We start from the raw sequence: 22,368 nt of genomic DNA, 5'->3' as shown, positions 1-22,368 counted from the left end.
CTGTGAGGTCACAGTGCCAACTGCTCCACTGATCCTGGTAGATTCCACTGGCACTTTTCAGAGGACATTCAGAGGCATCAGCCACTTCCTTCTCACCAGCTCCCAGAGATCCCCGCCTCTATCCCCAGTCCTAGAGAAGGATATCGATGCCACGGTCCTCAAGGAGCCCTGGGGACCCAGGTGCCCCACTCGAAGATGTGGCCCACAATCCCAGACCCCGGAGGTGAGGATGGCATCCCCTCCCTTTGCCCAGCCCTTTACAGTTTACAAAATGTTGCCCCTCCACCCTGTCCTTGGAGGTGAGCAGCATTGTCAACTGTACTGCACAGAGGCAGTCACCAAGACCAGAAAGGTTCGGCAGTGATATTCCCAAAGTCTCCCAGCCAGGAAGTGGCAAGGCAGCCATCCTTTCAGCTTGTATTTATTGAGCGTCTACTGTGTGCCGGGCAATGCACAGAGGACAGAGAACACGGTTTGGCATCAGCCTGATGTGCTCCCTTCCCTGATGGAGCGCGTAGTCTAGTGCAGGAGACTGATATGAAACAAGGAAACAAGTGTTTTGCCATCTTTATTTGTCAGAAGACCTCTGGCTGCAGGTGACAGAAATTCCAACTCAAAATGACGCCTATCTCTGGGCACCCAAATCTGGGTGTATATCCCAAGAGAGTATACCAAACAATCCGCAAAGGTGAGAAAAGAAATGGCCATGCTAGAACGTATGTCTTTCATCCTCTTTTAATTTGTATTCTTCAGGAATGTTATCACTAAATCTGCACATTTGGGAAGGGTAAATAATGTGTTAGTATAATTGGGTGTATATATAATTTATTAATAAACCAATATAAATACACTGAGAGTATGATAAACAAAAATGTTGAGAGAGCTTTGACTTAATAAGGGAAAATTTTAAATCTCACATATCAAGAGGTCCCAAGGTGCAGGGGGCTCCGGAGTGCATTAATTCCTCTGTTCTGCCACCCAAGACCCAGGTTCCTGTCATCATTTTGCTCTTTTAGTCCCCTCTCATGATCACAAGATGGCCACCACAGTTTCAGGTATCACACAGAAATGTGGCTGTCTAGGGGAAGGAAAATAAGTATCATTTTCTGTGGTTCTCATTTAGCTAATCCTAAACCTAACTTTTCCCCCAAGTCCCTTACCTCATAACCACTCCCCTACTCCACCCCGCCTCACCCCTGCAGACTTCCTCACGCTTGAACCAATCACAGCACAGGGAATGGGAGCACGACAGCAGGCTTCAACCAATCAAAATGGCCTAAAATCACATGGGGTAGGAGCAGACAAAGGAACAAAACCAGGCTTCTGCCAACCTCTGGGACATGGCGACAACCACCTGTGACTGCCACTGCAACCTGGGTCTTTTCCTTGATGGATACCTGGATTTGGGGTCAGCCAGACCTGGGTCTGTCCCTGAATCCCAGGCTGGTGGTGTTGGGAAACCTTCTCTGCCCCTCAGCTCCCCAGTCTGGAATGCGGTATGCACATTTCAAGGACACTACGTTCCTCATAATTGTAAAATGCAACCGTGAATCTTATCATCCCCAGGATTGCCCAGCGAGGCCGGAACACCAGCAGAATGGTAGAGGACACCTCCTCAAACATGAGTGAGCAAGGACAGGTGCCCTGGTATTTTCACGGGCAGCTGAGGGGCTGAGGCTCAGGGATGTCAAACGGGCAACCTGGGGCTACCCAGCAAGGGGCAGGGGGCAGGGATGTTTGCACCAAGCTCTGGGTGCTCCCCAGGTCTCTGCAAGCACCAAATCCAGAGGCTGGCAGTGACATGACAGTTCTGTGCTCTCTGCAGATGACAACTTCCTGTTGCCTGTCCGCATCAATGCCCAAGCCCTAGGCCTGACTCAGTGCATGCTGGGATGTGTGTGTACGTATATACTGAATAATTGCCTTGGTCATCAACATGGGCCTGGGGAGAGGGTCCAGCCTCAGCCCAGGCTGACCTGGGGGTGGCAAGGCCTGCTCTGGGCTGCAGGGCTGGTGGGGAGCTGCAGGTTGAACTCTGGAGTTCCACCCATCGGAGGTGTCATTCCTGCCAATGTCTTTGGTGGTTGGAGAGGGGAACTGGGAGGGAAGCTTACTGTCTGGAGGAGGGGTTAACTGCCAACCCTCCTCTACCACCAGTCTGGCTGCTGGTTTCACTCATCTATCCACCTGTTGAGTTCATCAATTCACCCAGAACTTATTTCATAGGCACATCCACCCAATCGTCCCTCTTTCTGTTCATCCACCCATCCTCTCAGCCTCCCATTCTCTCATTTATCTCCCAATTCATCCATCTTCCAAGCCAGACAGCCATTCCCTTCTTCCTTCTTCAATCCACCCCATGTCCTCTCACGTTTCTGTCCATTCTGAGTCCGTACTTTTTGCCTAGCTCCATAGTGGGCATTCTGGGATAAACCAGACAAGGCCCCCACTCTTGCCAAGCTCCCAGTGTCTAGAAATGGGCATTGTTACCTTCCAGGCCTTTTATGCTCCTGAGTCACTATTGTCTATCGGTCAGGCACGGTGGCTCAAGCCTGTAATCCCAGCACTTTGGGAAGCCGAGGTGGGCAGATCACGAGGTCAGGAGTTTGAGACCAACCTGGCCAAAACGGTGAAACCCCATCTCTACTAAAAAATACAAAAATTAGCCGGGCATGGTGGCTCGTACCTGCAGTCCCAGCTACTCAGGAGGCTGAGGCAAGAGAATTGCTTGAACTCGGGAGATGGAGGTTGCAGTGGGCCAAGGTCACGCCACTGCACTCCAGCCTGGGCGACAAAGTGAGACTCTATCAAAAAAGAAAAGAAAAGAAGGAAGGAAGGAAGGAAGGAAGGAAGGAAGAGAGAAGAAAGAAAACGTCTGTTAACTGCCAGTGGCAAGCAGTGTCCACCTGTAGTGATCTGTACTCACTCCAGGATAGTGCGTACCCATAAGCAGAGCCCAGTGCTGTCCTGGGCTCAGCCAACAAGTCGAGAGGGTCGCCCAGCTCCAGGGCCTCCCCCAGCCCCAGAAAGGTCAGCAGGTCCTTGTAGCGGAACAAAAATGAGGGCACAGTGACTCACTGCTTTTCTGTCTCCTGTGCAGCCTGGTTCACCTGTTTTGCTTGCTCCCTGAGAACTCAGGCCCAGCAGGTTCTGTTCAACACGTGCAGGTGAGCAGGGAAGGCAGTGGGAGGGTGATGGGGAGTGGGAAATGGCAGCTGGGGACCATAACAGCCCCTCCACCAGTTTGGATCTCCCTTTGGTAGCCAGACCAGAAAAGCTATCCCAAACCTGGCTGTTATCAAACACCCCCACCCCAGAACCACTGTGGCCCCCCATTGCTCCAGCCCCTCAGCCTGCAGTGCCCTGGAATCCTGTCCCACCCTTCCTTTCCAAGCTGCTCTCACTTGGCTTCCTGCCAGGGACCCACTGGGCAGCAAGGCCAGGGTTCTCACTCCCTGGACACACCATTCCTATTCCTATTCCCACCTCCACACATTTGCACGTGCTGTTAAGTTTTTTTTTTTTTTTTAGACAGGGTTTCACTCTAAACCAGGGCTGGAGTACAGTGGTGCCATCACGGCTCACTGCAGCCTCTACTTTTCAAGTGCAAGCAATCGTTCCACCTCAGCCTCCCAAGTAGCTGGGACTACAGGCACACACCACCACATCTGGCTAATTTTTGTATTTTTTGTAGAGACAGGGTTTCACCATGTTGCCCAGGCTGGTCTCAAACCCCAGTGATCCTCCCACCTCAGCCTCCCGAAGTGCTGGGATTACAGGCATGAGCCACTGCACCCGGCCCACCTCATGCTGTTCTTCCTGCCCCGACGGCCTGCCCCATTCTTTCCCTTTTCCTTTCCTGTCCTTGGAAATTCTTCCCAGCTGCAGCAGAGATAGCCACCTCATTCATTCATTCATTTGAAGTTTAAATTTTAAATGTTTTCTTAACATCTATTCTGAGCCTAGCTCAGCCCTGCCACTCATGAGCTCCCACTCAGGTGGGAAAGGCAGGCACCAAAACATGCCAAGCTTGGAGGGTTGGGAGTGTTGCCTGTGGAGGTCTTTGGAGGAGGGGACATTTGAGCTGAATCCTGAAGGACACGTTTACCAGGGAGAGAAGAAGGGATAGGGCAAACAGCATGCCTACGGAGACAGAGAGTGACAAAGAGGAGGGTGAACACTTGGCAGGGCCTCGCCCACCTGACCTTGACCACCACTCCCTGCCTTCCAGATGCAAGCTGCTGTGCCAGAAGCTCATGGAGAAGACAGGCATTCTGCTCCTCTGTGCTTTCGGTGCGTCCCAGGGCCCTCCCCAGTCCCAGGTCGAGGTATTCCTGGGCCCTGGCACTGATTATAGGACACTGAGCAAGACACTGCCCCTCCACATGACTCAGTTTCCCCATCCGCCTGATGGGTGTTGCTGTGAAAATTATGAAATTAAATGATGACAATGAAAATATTTTGGAAGCCAAGAAATGCTTCGGAAATTATAAAGCTCTCCCCAAACCATGTTATAAACATTGTTACTCCCGCTTTCTGGGTTTCCATGGCTTCTTTCCAGCCACCCGCCCCCAACCTCCTACTACACAGCTTAGCTTTCCCAAGCAAAGGAATCTCCTCCCTCCACTGAAATATACTGGCTTTGGAGTGGAGGCTGGGGTTGGGGGAAGGAGGGAGAATCAGCTTCCCATGGGAAAATGAACAGTGAATCCTAGAGAATTGTCTTGCTTTAAAATCCAACAACTAGGACTTCGATAAATGACACCTTTTTTTTGAGACAGAGTCTCACTCTGTTGCCAAGCTGGAGTACAGTGGCACAATCTCAGCTCACTGCAACCTCCATCTCCCGGGTTCAAGCAATTCTCTGCCTCAGTCTCCTGAGTAGCTGGGATTACAGGTGCGCACCACCACTCCCTGCTAATATTTGTATTTTTGGTAGAGATGGGGTTTCATCATCTTGGCCAGGCTGGTCTTGAATTCCTGACCTCATGATCCACCCGCCTCGGCCTCCCAAAGTGCTGGGATTACAGGTATGAGCCACTGCGCCCGGCCTAAATAACACCTTTATTGTGATGCTATTAGAAATGGGTTTCTTAATTTTGTTTTCAGGTTATCTATTGCTAGTGTATACAGCTGACTTTTTGTACCTTGATCTTATATCCTGCAACTTTGCTGAACCCAATTTTTAGTTACAACACAAGACACCTAATCTCAGATCCCTTAGAATTCTAATGCAAGATCATGTCATTTGCAAATAGTGGTAGTTTAACTCTTTTCTGCATGATAATCTGGACGAGCTTTACTTCTTTTTTGTTTTTTAAGACAGGGTCTCCCTCTGTCACCTAGGCTGGAGTGCAGTGTGCATTGATAGCTTACTGCAGCCTCGAACTCCTGGGTTCAAGTGATCCTCCCGCCTCAGCCTCCTGAGTAACTAGAACTACAAGCATGCACCACCACCCCCAGCTAACTTTTTTATTTTTGTTTAATTTTTTTTTTTTTTTGTAGAGATGGAGTCTTGTGTTGCCCAGTTTGGTCTAGAACTCCCAGCCTCAAACCAGCGTACCTCAGCCTCCCAAAGTGCTAGGATTACAGGTGTGAGACACCATGCCTGGCCTACTTCTTTTTCTTGACTAATTGGCCAGGCTAGAACCTCCAGTACTGTGTTAAATTGAATTAGCAAGAACAAGCATCCCGGTCTCATCCCTGATCTTAGGGGAAAAGCACCCAGTCTTTCACCATTAAAGAGGATATGAGCTGTGAGTTCTTCATAGATGGTCTTTATCACGGTGAGGAGGTTCCCTTCTATTCCTAGTTCGTTGAACGTTTTATCAAGAACAACAAATAAATTTTAAAGGCTGTTTTTGGTTTTTGGTTTTTGGTTTTTGGGGTTTTTTGAGACAGAGTCTCTGTCGCCCAGGCTGGAGTGCAGCGGCATGATCTCTGCTCACTGCAACCTCTGCCTCCCAGGTTCAAGCGATTCTCCTGCCTCAGTAAAAGCTGGGTTTTTTAGGCGGGGTCTCACTTTATTGCCCAGGCTGGAGTGCAGTGGATCACAGCTCACTGCAGCCTTGACTTCCTGGCACAAGTGATCCTCCCACTTCAGCCTCCAGGTAGCTGGGACTACAGACGTGCACCACCACACCTGACTAATTTTTGAACTTTTTTGTAGAGACCAGGTTTCACCACATTGGCCAGGCTGGTCTTGAACTCCTGGGCTCAAGTGATTTGCCTGCCTCGGCCTTCCAAAGTGCTAGGATTATGGGCGTGAGCCACCGCGCCTATCAAGACTTTTAAATAATGGCTTGAATGGTGGCTTTTCAGCCAGCATGGAGATCATAAAATGCAGAGTGCCTTCTTCTCTTTGCCAATTGTCCCCAGTAGAGTTGGAACAGGGAAGGGGGAGCCACAGATGACTTGGTTGATGTGCCACATATTACACATTTGATATCATTTGATCACAAAGTGGATATTATTGTTATTCATATTTTTACAGAGGAGGGAACTGAGGCATAGAGCATTCAGTAATTCCCCCAGTGTTGCACAATGCTGGCAAGTGGCATAGCTGGGATTTGAGCTCAGACGCCTTAACTCCAGTGCCTAAGCTCTTTATCTTGCATGTTAAATGGCTCATTCTTATTCTCATGGCCTCACAGGATTCTGGATGTTTTCTATTCACTTACCATCGAAAATGAAAGTCTGGCAGGTGAGTGTGCACCCCCCTCAGGCCCCACGGCTGACTGGTCTCACCCTAACCAGTCAATATCACCTCCATAGCTCCACTCATTCTCACCAAATCAGGCCCCTAATCAGTTCCTGACTTAACCCGGATGCAGATCCAAATCTCTGTCTTCATCGTGCCACCCACCTAGAACCCATCTCTTCTGCCAGAGGTGACTTTCAAAGATTGGATGCGATAGTCCCTTCTCCAAGATGGCTCTCCTGTCTTTTACTCTCAGAGATAACCCATCTCTCCTTTCTCAAGGCCCCACTTAAAGTGGGGTGGTGATAACAGGGAACACATTTCTGTACTTAGGGCAGCTTGCCATTCTGCTTAACAGCAATAATACTCATTTGCTTTTGGGTTTCTGAGGAGGAAGGAGGAGGAAATAAGTGGCGAAACTCCTACTTGAGGTCTGCAAAAAGTCTCAGAGGACCTCAGAAAGGGGATCTGAAAGGCCTGTACCTCCCTCTCCTCTTTTCCTCCTTCTGAACCCCTTCATATCCATCAAGGTCCAGCTAAAATGTCACCTCCTCTAGAAACACCCAGGCAGAAGTGGTCACATTCCTCTTTCCTCCTATAATTTTCTGTGGTCATGACTGTCTCTCCAACTGTACTGGCAGCTTCTTGAAAGAAGGAGCCAGGTCCTATTCACTCCAGCAATGTTTAGTTTGGTGCCAGCAAGAGGGTTGCCACTGTCAATGTTGGGTGACTGGATGGCCAGATGGGAGTGTGCATGGAGAGAGAATGGATGGGAGGATGGACGGATGGAAGGTTGGATTTGATGGATGTAGGACTGGGGGAAAGAGATAGGAGGCTAGATGAATACATGAATAGGTGAATAGATGGATGAAATGATGGGTGGATGGAAGAGCAGATGGGATAGATGAGTGGATGGGTAGGTTGGTGAATAGATGGATGGATGAAAGAGTGGGTAGATGGATAGTGGTATATGGGTTGGAGTGTAAACAGATTGGGGAAGTTGGGGAGTTGGAAGAATAGATTGATAAGGGAGGGTGGTTGGGTAGAAGGGTGGATGGATGAAGGTGTGGTTGGATGGATAAAAGTGTGGATGGATGAATAAAAAAGACAGTAAATTAGAGTTTGGATAAATGATAGGTGGGTAGATGGATGGAAGAGTCAACAGGAAAGTGGATGAATGTATGGGTTTATAATTGTGGGAGAACAGATGGATGAAATTCTCCTGGGGCCAGATTAAGCCATCTGAAGGAGACCCCTTACTTTTCTCAATACTCCACCAGGATGACAGCATAAATGGTCCACTGCAGAGCTTGAGGTAAGAGGAATCTTCTGAGTAACCATATTATTACCTAAAAAGCAGAGCTGTAGCCAGAATCTGAGGTGTATTGGCTACAAATGTAGGCTCTGCAGTCAGACCAACCTGGGTTTAAATCCTAACTCCCATATCTTCTACATGGCTGACCTTAGGCAGGTCACCTCTTCTGTCTGGGCCTTTGACTCCTCATTTATGAGATGAAGCATAACACCCATCTTGCTCTTGGCAACTATGGGCATTAAAGAAGATGTGAAGTGTCTTGATTAGTTCCTGACCCATAGTCAGTACTCGGCAAATGGTAGCTGAGAAGAAATTTTAACCAAGACACCACATGATGGCAGCATCCTTAATTGCAGACAAAATACTCAGGAATATTTGGAAGGAATGAGCTGGGCATAAGGATATCCCAAGCAGAAAGAAGAGAATGAGTAATGTTTTAGAGATAATAACCTGGTGAATGGGTCGAGGGATGGAACCAAGAGAGTAGGAAAATCTGAAACTCATTCTTTGAGAGCCAACTAGCAAAGGGAAAATCTGAGGGTAACAACAACAGTATCACAAATCAACCTGTTCTTGTTATCACTCCTTCCTGATAAGGTTGTACCAGGAGAAGGTGAGACATCACAGTGGGGAAATCCAGGACCTCCGAGGTAGCATGAACCTGCTCATTGCCAAGCTCCAGGAGATAGAAGCCATGTCCGATGAGGTGAGACACTGGCCATTCTGCCCCAAACATCTAATTTCTCTGTTTGATGTCCTGTTTCCTATACCTCAAGTCTTCTTTCTTGGTTTTATCTCTCATTTTGATGGAGCACACCTCCCAGTGACTTCCAGGAAAAGAGTGAAAGAAGTATATTTTTTAGTGCTTGTATTTTTAAAAGCATCTTTTTCTATCCTTGCACTTGGTTGATAGTTTGGCTGGGTATAGAATTCTAAATATGAAATAATTTCTCCTGAGATTTCAGAAGGAAGCCCACCACTGTATTATAGTTTATATTGTTGCTATTGAGAAGTCTAATGTCAGTCTTATTATTGATCCTTTGAGTCTGATCTATTTTTTATCCCTGGGAGCTTGTAGAACGCTCTTTTTTGTCTCTAATGTTCCTCATATAAACTGGTTTGGGGTTTGCTGAGCTTACTGAATCTGTGGGTTGATATTTTTCAATAGCTTTGGGAAACTTTTACCTTTTATCTCCTAAAATATTTCTTCTTTCCATTATCTGTCTCCTTTCCTTGGATTCTAATTACACGTATGTTAGGCCTATGCTTTGAAGGCCTTTAGAGTGCTTCATGTGATTCCTATGCTATTACCTGGTTTGCTTTTTCATTCTTTTTCTGTATGTGCTTATGTTTTGATATTTTCCTATTAACCTTTCTTCAGGTTTACTAATCTCGCATCATTCTGTCTCTCCAATTTACTATTAAATTCATGCATTTAGTTCTTTCTTTTTTTTTTTTTTTTTTTGTTTATTCCTTAATGGAGTCTCCCCTGTGTCACCCAGGCTGGAGTGCAGCGGCGCAATCTCGGCTCACTGCAAACTCTGCCTCCTGGGTTCAAGTGAATCCTGTGCCTCAGCCTCCTGAGTAGCTGGGATTACAGGTGCGTGTTACCACGCTCAGCTAATTTTTGTATTTTTAGTGGAGACAGGGTTTCACCTGTTGACTTGGCAGGTCTTGAACTCCTGACCTCAAGTGATCCATCTGCCTCAGCCTCCTAAAGTACTGAGATTACAGCTTGAGCCATCACATCCAGCCTTAGTTATTAATTTCAGATACTGCATTGTTTAGTTCTAGGATATACATTTGATTTTTTTTCACAGACTTTAATTCTGTGGTGAAATTCTCCAACATTTCACCTATGTTGTCCATCTTTTCCTTTATTTTAATTAACACATTAACAACAGTTATTTTAAAAATCCTTGTCTGCTAACTCTAATATCTGGATCATCTGTGGCCTCCCTCTGTTTTCTGCTTTTTATCTTGGGTATCAATCATATGGTCTTGCCTCTTCAAGTCTAGTAACTTTTATGGTTTCTGAACATTGTATACGAAAGAACTGTAGCTGTTCCGAATAATTATAATTCCACTAGAGAAAGTTCCCCTTTTCTTTATAAGGAAGATGAAATAGACTGGTCACTTCTGTCTAGACATGTGTTAAGCTAGTTCAGACAGACCTGGATCACAAATTTTAAAAGATTTATCCAGAGGTTTTAAGCTTCATTCGTTAGACTCCTTCCCATGCAGCTTCAAAAATTTGGCAACTGTCTTAGTGGCAAAGACTTGCCATATGTTTGAGGCCTCACAAGTCTCCAAATGTGTCTCTCACCCCTGCATGAACACAAAAATCTCCGGACCCGGTGGCAGCCTTCTCTGCCAGGGGCAAACGTGGATTCTTGGTTGCTAATTGTGCCCAGAATTGGTTTAGTGCCCCCAGGTGCAATGCAGCTGAAGCACAGTGTTGACTCACTACCACCCCTTCTAGGGCAGTGGAGCGCCAAGCACGGCCCACGTGCCTGCATCACCAGTATCACCTGGGAAAATGTTAGCAATTCCAATTAATAGGCCTCACTCAGACCTTCTGAAGCAGAGGCTCTGAAGAGGAGAACCAATCATCTGCGATCCAGCAAGCCTTCCAGGTGGTTCTGACACATACCAGAGAGAATCACCGTTCTAAGACTTTGATCTCTTGCTTGTGTTTTGGGGTGCCCTCCCTCAAAGAGACTTTGTTTCCGAAGCACTGTGAAGATGTGAAGTTTTATTCTGCCTTTCAGAAACATTTGAAGTGGCCTATAGCCTCCTGTAGTCTTGAAATTCAGTTAACACCTTGTGAAGAAAACTGGCCATATTTGAGGCTCCTCAAGTCCCCAATTTTGTTACTTTAGCTCTTTGTCACCATTAAAAACTTTGCTTCTTTCTCTTTCACCAGTAGCAGCAGCCCATTGTCTGGCCTAAGCCCAGATCCTTAGCCCATGCCTAGAATTGTCAAATGCCTCCAGAAATTTAAAACAGACAAAAAAATGAGCCAGTCCTTATAATCACTCCGCTGATTGTAAGAATAAAATTCTGCTCTGTAGAATTTTAGTTCATCTGGTCCTTGTTGCTTCCACAGATGTGCCTATGGGCTGGCCACCCTTTGGAACCCGTCAATCTGGAAACTCCTGGCCTTCAGGCCTAAGAAATGTTATTTATTCATGTGACTAAATTGGTGATTTCTCCCAGCACCATTTGCTCTATTCTCATTTTTGAAGCTCCTGTTATTTGAATGTCAGCGCCTGAACAATTCTAATTTTTTTTCCTATCACTGGGTGAACATATATGCTTATTGATCTTGGGAGTAGATATAACTAGGAGTGGAAATGCTGGATCATATGGTATGAGTGTGTTCATGTTATTAGATGCTGCCAAATAGTTTTTCAATTTACACTCCTGTGAAAAGTATATGCAAATTCCAGTTGTCCCACATCCTCACCAATTGGTATCATAAGTCTTTTTTACTTTATTTATTTTATTTTATATTTTTTGAGACGGAGCCTTGCTCTGTCGCCCAGGCTCCGTCTCAGCTCACTGCAAGCTCCGCCTCCCGGGTTTACACCATTCTTCTGCCTCAGCCTCCCGAGTAGCTGGGACTACAGGTGCCCGCCACCACGCCTGGCTAATTATTTTTGTATTTTTAGTAGAGATGGGGTTTCGGTCTCTAGTAGAGACCGTGGTCTCTATCTCCTGACCTCACGATCCACCTGCCTCGGCCTCCCAAAGTGCTGGGATTACAGGCGTAAGCCACCGCACCCGGCCAAGTCTTTTTTACTTTATTCTGTAGGGTGAGAAGTGGTATCTCACTATGGCTTTAATTTGCATTTCTGGTTGTTAATAATGTGGAGTGTCTTTTCATGTATCCAGTGGCCATTTGGATTTTGTCTGTTGCCTTTTGGGGGAGAGTGTCGTTTCTTATTGATATGTAGGAGTTCTTGTGTGTTCTGGGTAAACATATTTTATTGGATGTACATATTGCAAATATCTTCTCCTAGGCTATAGTGTGGCTTTTCACTCTCAATGGTGACAAACAAAAATGTCTAATTTTAATTAAGTCAAGTGCATCTACCTTTTATGTGCAGTGCTTTGGGTGTCCTATTTAAGAAACCTTCACCTGTCCCAACAGAACCCCTCTGTTTTACCCTCTCCGGAGAATAACTTCTAGTCTTCTACTGGGGAACAGAGAAGTCACTCAGCTTCTCAGAATAAGAGGGAGTCCCCAGGGAACCTGGAGATTCCTCTTAAATGACTTAACACCCAATCCTCCACCCCAATTTCAGAAGCACCTAAGGCCACCAATCCTGAGCTTTTTGAGGATGGCCAGTTTCAGATTCAGATTTCTCATTTTTGCTAAATCAGTGGTTCTCAATTGGGGATTATTTTGCCCCCTGGGGAACAGTTAGCAATGTCTGGAGATGTTTTGGGTTGTTACAATGTGAGGAGGAGATGCTACTGGCACCTAGTGGGTAGCCAGGGATGCTGCTAAACATCCTACAATGTGTAGGACAACTTCTAGAATATTACTGCTGTCTCCAGGGCCACTGCTGGGACACATGGTGCCTTTTTGCAGATTGGAAAAAGCTACCTGTGCTGGGCAGATGAATTTGCAAAATGCACCTTCCTCCAAATCAAAGAACAGGTGAAGAGCTGGGTTTCAGCCCACACACAGGGCCCCTTAACTGGGAACCTTTCTGCAGTGCACAACATGCACAACCATATGCAGCAGGCTGGTTTTCTCCTCTCCTATGCTTCCTGTTCATATGGGTTTGGGTCTTTTTAAATCCCTTTACTGAAGCTGTAATGGGGCGTTAGGAGAAAGTAAAATTAGATGATGTCTTCAATCCATCATCTCTACCTAGAAGCTGAATTTTTAAAAGAGTTCACAAAGGATTCCATTGTGGAAGATTCAGGAAAACTTTGCTAAAACTCATCTTTATCTTTTATTGTCCCAAAGTCCTAGGTCTCCAGTGCCCCTGAATCTCCTCTCTAAGCTCTGTTCAGACAGACCTAGGAGGAGAGACCGTGTCAGTCACTCACTATCAAGTGAGGCTCTTGGCAGGTGTTTCCTCTGCAGTGGGGAGGGAGGCCCCGCTACGACTTACAAAGGCAGTAAGGCATAGTGATTAAAAGGACTGGCTCTAGAGTCAGTTTGCTAGGCTTTGAATTTCATCCCCACCACCTATAAGCTGTGTGACTCTGATCAATTTACTTACCATCTTTGTGCCTCAGTTTCTTCATCTAGAAGATGAGTTGTAAGGATTAGATGTGGCAATTCATGTAAACTTAGACTAATGTCTGTCATATGGTAAGTGCTCCCTAAATGTTTGTTGCCTTTAAACAAAGGTAGAATCCAAAGGCATGCACTGTGCAATCATTAAGTGCCTGCTGCGTACTGGGAATCCAGGATCGGGGATCAACTAGAGCTCGTTCTTGCCCTCAAGGCAGTCCCAGAACCTGTGGATCCCAGAGAAGAAGACTGCACCCAGCCTTGGGGCAGAGAGAGGGTGGGGGCCATCAGGGAAATTCCCTGGGGTTGGCGACCCAGTTTTGAAAAGTAATAGGTGAGATTATTGTCCCCAGCCAACGAAGGGAGGAGTTGGGGATTTTTTGCCTTTTGAAGCTGTGTAACCTCAGGCAGGTCATCAACCTCTCTGAGCCTCCAGTTTGCACATCAACAAAATAGAATCATAATCACTGCCTTGTAACACCCTGACTATTGTTCTGGTTACCATTGCGTAGCAAACCATCCCAAAACTTAGTGGTGTAAAACAACCACTTGTGCTCAGAGATTCTGTGGGTTAGGAATTCAGACAGGACACAGTGGAGATGGCTTGTCTGTGTTCCATGGTATCTGGGGCCTCAGCTGGGAAGACTTGAAAGCTGGAGGTGACTCTACATCTGGGGCTGGAATCATCTGGATTCACTCACGTGAATGGAGATTGATGCCGGCTGTCCACTGGGACTCAGGGCTGTTGATCAAAGCACCCATCTGTGGCCTCTCCGTGTGACCTGAGCTTCCTCTCAACATGGTGGCTGGCCTCCAGGAGTGAGTGTGCCCAGAGAACCAAGCAGTGCTGTATCTTAGCCCCAGAAGTCATACAGCATCACTTCTACTGTAGTCATAAGCCCAGACTGGTGGGCTGAGACCCCAACTCTCAGTGGGAGGTCACACTGAAAGAAGAGCCTGAAATGGGAGACCCTGTTGCAGTCGTTTTTGGAAAACAGAATCTTCCACCACTGGGAAGAGTCTAATAAAAATAACAGCTGGTATTTATCGTGCACCTACTATGCTAAGTGCTTTGACATCTGCATCCAGCAGCAGAGTGGAATGGTTAAGGGCCTGAACTCTGGAACCACAGTGATCGCTCTGCCTCATACCAGCTGGGTGATCTTGAACAAGCTACACCTTTGTGCCTCAGTATTCTCATCTTTAATACAAGGATGATAATAGTGATACTTCTTAGGGGTGCTGGGAGGGGAAAGGGTGAGCGTATGTGAGGCCGAGAACAGCCCTGGCACATAGTAGGGGCTTTATAGACCTACAGTGGAAGGCAGACACGATTATTGTCCCAGTCTTACAGGCAAGAAAATCGAGTCTCAGAGGGGCAGTAACTTGCCCAAGGCCCCACAACAGTAAAGGTTGGCCTGACGTTGGAGCCCCTGTCTGAACCACACTGAGACTCCGGGACCCCCGTATGACATCCACTCACAGGGACTTGAAAGCACCCAGTGAACCCACGGGTGGGGTCGGGATGGCTTTGTGTCTCCTGGGCTTTCACAGAGCCACAGGCTTCCACAGGCAGGGGCAGGCTGTTAGGGAGAGGACAGCATCCTGCAGCCCCCTGTTACCTCCCGTGGACACGTGGAGATCACAGTCCATGACGACACACCAGGGGACAACTTGTGTTTTCTGCCTTCTCAGCAAAAAGTGGCCCAGAAAATAATGAAGATGATACATGGTGATTACATCGAAAAGCCAGACTTTGCCCTGAAGTCTACAGGTAGGTGACCCTCTTCCCCACCATCTGACTGCCTCAAGTGTCCTCAGAAGCTCTATAAAGGGTGGGTTTCAGTTCTGGTGTGGTACTCCATCTGCCACTGGGAAGTTCATCCTCAGAGCTGACCTCGGCTCCAAGCTGGTTTTCTTGCTACAATTTTGTTTTTTCTCAAGTGGGTCTGGGACGGGGTGGGGTATGGGGGATGGGGGTGGGGTCTGGGGGATAGGGTGGGGTATGGGGGATAGAGTGGGGTATGAGGGATAGGAGTAGGGTCTGGGGGATAGGGTGGGGTATGGGGGATAGGGTGGGGTGGGAGCGAGCACAGGAATCCATAGACCCTCCACATTACAGAAGATCTATAAAGCCCCTACTATGTGCTCGGGCTGTTCTCGGCTTTACCTCTCCACCACCCCCACCCACCAATCTTCTCCAAACCCGGTGCTGGGCACGCAGGTCAGCAGGACAAAGCCATCCCCACCCCGCAGTCAAGAATCAGTGCTTCAGCCGGGTGTGGTGACTCACGCCTGTAATCCCAGCACTTTGGGAGGCCAAGGCAGGTGGATCACCTGAGGTCAGGAGTTCAAAACCACCCTGGCCAACATGGTAAAACCCCGTCTCTACGAAAAATACAAAAGTTAGCCAGGCGTGGTTGTGGGCACCTGTTATCCCAGCTACTCGGGAGGCTGAGGCAGGAAAATTGCTTGAACCCGTGGGGCGGAGGTTGCAGTGAGCCGAGATCACACCACTGCACTCCAGCCTGGGCACAGAGCCAGACTGTCTCAATTTAAAAAAAAAAAAAAAGAATCAGTGCTTCCGGAAGAATAAGGCAGGTGGCGAGGAGGGAGGGGACCTGGGCAGAGAGGCCTCCCACTCAGGAGAACATTTGGGCTGAGACTTGGTGAGGAGAGAAAGTATTCCAGACCAAGGGAGGCTGTGAGAAGACGGGTGAAAGCCATTCAGGGACAGCCAGGAGGAGGTGAAGTATGGGCTGCAGGCTTGGGGCACAGACCCCTACCAGGCAGCACCGCCAACTCGGGCACCCCAGGATCAGTGAGACATGGGGTCAGATAGTGTCAGCCCAGCCCGAGTGGTGCGGGGCCTCACTTAACCTCCCAGAGGTTCCTCCTCTGGGAAATGTGCACATTTCCTCCGCTGCACAATGGGTATCAGTCGTCATCACAAGACTGTTACATGGGGAGCGCTCACCCTGTGCCAGGCACTTTGGGAAATGTGCTCTGATGGCTCATCTCAGCGCCACAGCAGCCCTATGACATGGGGGCCATTGCCACCGCCATGGCTCTGCTAATAATAGCCACCATGAGGACTGCTTGAACCTGGGAGGCAGAGGTTGCAGTGAGCCAAGATCGCGCCACTGCACTCCAGCCTGAGGACAGAGCAAGACTCTGTCTCAAAAAAAAAAAAAAAAAAATTAGCCACCATGATTACCATTATTAACATGGCTGTAATCCCATTTCCTAGAGGAGAACAGGACCAGTGACTCATCCAAAGTGCTCACCCAGCACATAGTGAGGGCCCGTCAGTGGGGTCCCCTCCACCAGGCAGAAGCCCGGCTGCTTGACTAAGACCCCCTTCTCCTATACAGGAGCCAGCATTGACTTTGAGCACACATCAGCCACCTATAACCATGAGAAGGCCCACTCCTACTGGAACTGGATCCAGCTGTGGAACTACGCACAGCCCCCAGACGTGATCCTCGAGGCAGGGGGGATGGCGGGAGATGGGACAGCGGCAGGGAAGTGGTCCGGGCAGGGTTTGGGGACAGGAGCTGGCAGAAGAGGTAGGGGGTGGGAGCAAAGGGAGTTGGGGCAGGGGCGGGGTTAGAGGTAGGAGCAGGAGACACGCAGGGGCAAAGGCAGGGAACAGAAGGAGGGGGCTATTGACAAGGCGGGGGCTGGGGAGAAGGCCGGGGCAGGAGGTGAGAACAGACAGCAGGGGCTGCTGGGGCTAGGGTAGGAGTGAAGCAGAGGGACAGCTTGCTTTGGCATTGGAAGAGACCCCACCACTCAGCCCTCAAGACTTGAGGATCAGAGAAACCTTGGGACTACACTGGGCATGGACCCATCATAGACTCATTTTGCAGAAGAGGAAACTGAGGCTCAAAGAACCAGGTCACTTGACTGCGGCCACACAGCTGGTCACTAATATGTAGCAGAGCCACAGTTCAAACCTGAACTCCTCACCCTTCCAGGATCCTGCCTCACAGATGAGGAAAATGAGGCCCAGAGAAGGAAAGGGCTTGTCCTGGTCACAAAGCAGGTGCCTTCATTCAGTGAACACCAGCTGAGAGTCTCATCCCAGTGGCCGACCCTGGGTGATGCCAGAAGTTCCCAGGCCACTCCTCCGTGGGTTCTACCTTAAGGAGCTCCAAGATCTTGGCACTCGAGGTCAAGCTGGGGTATTGACTTTGCTCAGCTTGGACGGGGTGAAGGGCTTCCTGGTGGAGGCAGCCAAGGACTAGCCGATCCGCAGGCAGAGAGAACCCAGGGGCACAGGCCAAGCACAGGGCCTGGGAGTGCAGGGTGGTGCCCACATCCAGGCTGGGGCAGGGGGCATGGGGGGCAGTGACTGGGTTGCAAAGCGCTGGCTACAGTCAGGTTTGGAGCAGTAGTGAAAGGCAGCCCAGGCAAGACTCTGCCCCTCCTGGGCCCTCTCCCAGCTCCGGCCTGACTGAGCTCTCCAGGTCCCCACATCATCAAGCCTGGTTCGCCCCTGGTCCTTCCCCGTGCTGTTCCCTCAGCTCCCTTTCCCAGCTGGCTCCTCAACTCCCTTGGCCCCAGCTCCTCAGGAGGCCTTCCCTGACGCCCACAGCCCCCTGCACCCCTGGGCTAGCATCTACTATTCAGATAAGGACTGTCCATGCCATGGCTCCAAAAGCTCAGAACCCACCGAGTAATCTCCTTTCCTGGATGATTTCCGTCAAACCTCTTTCTCTCTCTGGGCCTGTTTCCCCTCCTGTGGGGCAGGAGATTGTGGTAGTTAATGGCAAGTTCCAAGGTCAGATTCCCTGGGCTGCACTTCCAGCTCTGCATGGCCCTGGACCAGTCATTGTCCTGCTCCCCCAACTCAGTTTCCTCACCTTCAAAATGGGGATAGTGATGGTGCCTAAGTCATGGGCTGATTGTGAGACCATGTAAAGAATAATGGGAGGGATGAATGAATGAATGAGTGAGTGCGTAAATTAATGAATGAATGGGTGCCAATGGGGAGCAGGTGGAGGCTGGGAGGCCCCAAGCAGGCCCCTCCCTTACTGCATTGAACTGAGGTAAGGCTTACCCCTGCATGGGCAGTCAGGAGAGCTTCCTGGAGGAGGTGGCACTTGAGCCAAGCTTTGGAGACAAGAAAGGACTGGCTTACCCAGGAGGGCCCAGGAAGTGCAGAGGATCGAAGGTGGGATGACCCCCCCTACCCACCCAGCATATCCCTTATTGTACTTGCCTCTTCTAGCCCAACGTGACACCTGGCAACTGCTGGGCCTTTGAGGGTAACCGCGGCCATGTGACCATCCAATTGGCTCAGAAGGTCTACCTGTCCAACCTCACACTGCAGCACATCCCCAAGACCATCTCGCCATCAGGCAGCCTGGACACTGCCCCCAAGGACTTTGTCATCTATGTGAGCACTCCCCTGTAGGGAGCTATGCTTAGCTAAGGGGACAACCTTCCAATGGTGGTATTCCAGGCCTGGGGTAAACAGCGTCTGCACAACGCATGCAGCCTGGAGGGGCTGCATGCAGCTTGGTTAAGGCTGGAAGTGGCCAGGGCTGGGGTCTAATTTTAGCCTTCAAGGGTAGGGGATAAACAGCTACTCTATTTCAAACCCAGCTTTTCAGAGCCAAGATAATCTTCAGAGACCATGGAGCCCCCATTTTGCTAAGAAGGTCCGAAGCATTGCCTGAACTATTTCAGTAAAATAAGGTCCAGAGAAGGATCAGGGAAACACCCCAATCCTACAAGTCAATGGCAGAGCTAGAAATAGACCCTCAGCCTCTGACTCCCAGGCCAATGCTCTTTCCTGTTCATTACACTGTGCTGCAGTGAAACGGTGTCCAAAGAGGTAGTGAGCTCCCATCCTGGGGAGTGTGCAAGTCTCCACTGGAGAGGGGAGACACCCTCTGAAGGCCCTGCTTGTATCTGACACCATCACCTTGGTTCTGGTTCCACAGGGCATGGAGGGCTCCCCCAAAGAGGAGGTGTTCCTGGGAGCATTTCAGTTTCAGCCAGAAAACATCATCCAGATGTTCCCACTCCAGGTACCCGCGAAGAGCTGCCTGTGCTGAACACCTGCTGAATGCACAGTGTGTAGTCTGTACCCCGGGACCCCTCTTCATCCCCCAGTATCCCCAGGAGGTGCCCAGTCATGACTAACCTGTTTGACAGACAGGGAAACTGAGACTCAGAGAGTGGGAGCCGCTACCCAGGACCAAGCAGGACTCCAGGGAGACGCAACGCCTGTGGCCGTGTCCCCTTTTCCCTGATGCGCCCGGGAGCCCTCTTGCTGCGTTTCTTCCCAGGGACAGCAGACCTTGAGCAAGAGGTTCCTATTGGACAGGGGCTGCTGGTTCCAAAGGCAGAGTCTCCATAGTGGGTGGCCCCATAATCAGCACCTGATCCAACCACAGCTGGGGAAACTGAGGCGTGAAGGAGAGGGATTTGGAGACAGAAGCAGGTCCGGAGGAGTGACCACTGGAATGGCCCTGGGGCTTGACAGGGCGAATGTTCAGGTTTGGGAATCAAACCCACACTGACCCGAATCTCGGTCCAACTACAAATTATGTGTGAGCTTGGACCAAGCCCTGCTTCTCTGGAGCCTCAGTTTCCCCTTCTGTCATTCCCTGGGAGGTTGAAACCATCCAGTGAAGGCCAAGCCTGCCCCACTTTTTGCACTAGATAGGGAGAGTAATAAACACAGGCTCCACCCCCTCTTGCTTGGCAAAAACGGGGAGGGGCCTCACTTACAGAGCACTTACTATGTGCCAGGAGTCTATGGGTGAGCTGCCTCTGTGACTGATTCGCTTGCCTCTGTGACTGACTCGCTTCCAGAGGCCGCCTGGCCCCCAAATCTCATTTCATGCCCACGGCAATCCTGGGAAGCAGATATTACCACTCCCATCTTACAGGGGTGGGTGGGGGCAGGGCAGGAGTGGAGGACTGAGGCCCAGAAAGGGTGGAGGTTTGCCCAAGATCCCATGGCACCAAGGCTGGGACATTTCCTCACCCACAGCGTGTCCGTCCTTCTGGCCTCAGCATCTTCAGTAAGAACTCCTGAATACTGACTTGCTGTGAGGCCTTGGGACAGTCCATCCTCCTCTCTGGGCCTTAGTTTTCCCACCTATGAAATGCGAAAGTTCCCACCTTTGGACAGGCAGGGTGGGAGTCTATGGGTAAGCTGCCTCCGTGACTGATTCTCTTCCAGAACCAACCGGCCCGGGCTTTCGGTACGGTCAAGGTGAAGATCTCAAGCAACTGGGGGAACCCAGCCTTCACTTGCCTGTACCGTGTGCGAGTGCATGGCTCTGCGGCCCCGCCCGGAAAGCAAGCCTCACCAGAACCCCTACCTGAGAGAGATTAAAATTTATTCTTTACCCCCAGACCAAGTCTGAGTGTCTTTTGGCCCCAAAGAGAGAGAGTGGGCTAGCCTTTGACCTCTGAGCATTTGATGGTTAGCAATGGTTGATCCCATGCTGGGTGCCCAGGCACCTTCTCAACAGCCCCAGGAGACCCCATTCACAGATGAGGACAGTGAAGGCTCCAAGCAGCAAACTGACTTGCCGCAGTTGACAGCCAACAAATGGCAGCTCCAGGATTCAAACCCAAGCAGTCTGACTCCTGCACATGAGAAGCCTTTCTTGCTTCAAGTTAAGCTCTGTCCCCAAACTGGGTGTGACATCGGCCAAGACCCTACCCTCTAGGAGCCTCGGTCTCCCTAGCCATAAAATACAGACAGGATTACCGTTATTGTGTCAGACAAGGTGACAGATCAGAGGTCCCAACCCTACCCACTGTGGAGTGTTTCAACATCATACTGACAATATACTGTGTGACACTGAGCAAGTCAGACACCCTCTCTGGACTTCAGTTTTTCCAGGTATGTAAGCATTGTTTTGCAAACTTCAGTCACTCATATTTTGTCCGTGTAATCTTTGCCATAGCTGAGGTCCCTCCTGCTCTAGCATTGTCCTGAGAGCTTATAGAGGTGCTAAAAACAGTGCCTATTCCTGGTACCTACAGCAGCTGTGTGCACAAGGCTCTCAGCACAGAGCATGACACACGATGGGTGCTGGGTAAATGATCCTCGAGGTTATTGTCAACCTCTGGCCCCAGACAAGTGATAGGAGGCCTAGTCCTCTGGGAGGGGCTAAGCTCCAGAATAGGGCAGACTGGCCCAGCCGGAATGGCAGCAGGAACTGGAGCCTTCGAAGGAGGGAATTTCTAGTAGGCAGGGGCAGGGAAGTGGAGATGCTGGCACAGGGCCAGCTGGGCATTAGAAGGGTGGACAGATCAGAAATATGCTTGTCTCCAGGGAGGGCACCCTGCACCAGCCCTCCCTGCTGCAGAATCTGCCACTCTGGCCATCTGCCAGGCCTCCATGCCAGCACCCAGGACTCCTCCAGCACCTGGCCCAGGCCCATCTCTGATGGACCTCACAGTGGAATGGGCTTCAAGGGGTCACCTCACATCCCTGCTGCTCCCTGCTCCTCCCAGCAATCAGGGGACCTGGAAGCCACACACGTCCAGCCTGGCATCATTAGGGCAGTTTTTCTGTAAACCATTCTTGTTATTAAAAAGCCAAATCAAACTGAGGTTGCTAAAAAGCGAATCCATTGAGAAACCCCACTTCCCCCACCCCCTCCTGCCCCTCCCAGGCTCACTCCTCTAACTGGTGTGTGTTTTTTCCCAATCACTTGTCTTTTTTTTTTTTTTTTTTTTTGAGACGGAGTCTCGCTCTGTTGCCCAGGCTGGAGTGCAGTGGCCAGACCTCAGCTCACTGCAAACTCCGCCTCCTGGGTTTACGCCATTCTCCTGCCTCAGCCTCCCAAGTAGCTGGGACTACAGGCGCCCGCCACCTCGCCCGGCTAGTTTTTTGTATTTTTTAGTAGAGACGGGGTTTCACCGTGTTAGCCAGGATGGTCTCGATCTCCTGACCTCGTAATCCGCCCGTCTCGGCCTCCCAAAGTGCTGGGATTACAGGCTTGAGCCACTGCGCCCGGCCCACTTGTCTTTTAAGTGTCTTTTGTTCAACAGATTTTCTCGAAAATATTATCAACTCAATGTTTTTCTTTATGGCATCTAAGTTGTGTGCATTGT

The 22,368-nt window shown here is 49.6% G+C and overlaps 1 protein-coding gene across 3 annotated transcripts; it reads left to right on the top strand.

Moving 5' to 3' along the window:
* On the top strand, positions 1–20,656 carry SUN5 (Sad1 and UNC84 domain containing 5). Of its 3 annotated transcripts, XM_033186112.1 has the most exons (14): positions 53–223; positions 1,567–1,625; positions 1,826–1,900; positions 3,101–3,167; positions 4,232–4,293; positions 6,654–6,703; positions 7,981–8,015; positions 8,613–8,721; positions 14,968–15,046; positions 16,647–16,762; positions 18,509–18,676; positions 19,227–19,313; positions 19,441–19,597; positions 20,477–20,567. In XM_033186112.1, exons 1-13 carry the CDS (start codon positions 147–149, stop codon positions 19,588–19,590), a joined length of 1,134 nt encoding a protein of 377 aa, XP_033042003.1. In that variant the 5' UTR covers positions 53–146; the 3' UTR covers positions 19,591–19,597; positions 20,477–20,567. The 3 variants fall into 3 exon arrangements, with proteins under 3 accessions (XP_033042002.1, XP_033042003.1, XP_033042004.1); XM_033186111.1 differs by lacking the exon at positions 19,441–19,597 and having other exon boundaries at positions 1–223; positions 20,477–20,653; XM_033186113.1 differs by lacking the exons at positions 53–223; positions 19,441–19,597 and adding an exon at positions 274–688 and having other exon boundaries at positions 20,477–20,656.
* The last annotated feature ends 1,712 nt before the right edge of the window (positions 20,657–22,368 follow it).

The sequence above is a fragment of the Trachypithecus francoisi genome, unplaced genomic scaffold (assembly GCF_009764315.1).
Source record: "Trachypithecus francoisi isolate TF-2019V2 unplaced genomic scaffold, Tfra_2.0 Lachesis_group21, whole genome shotgun sequence".
NCBI lineage: Eukaryota > Metazoa > Chordata > Mammalia > Primates > Cercopithecidae > Trachypithecus > Trachypithecus francoisi.
This window is presented reverse-complemented; position numbering and strand designations above follow the sequence as displayed.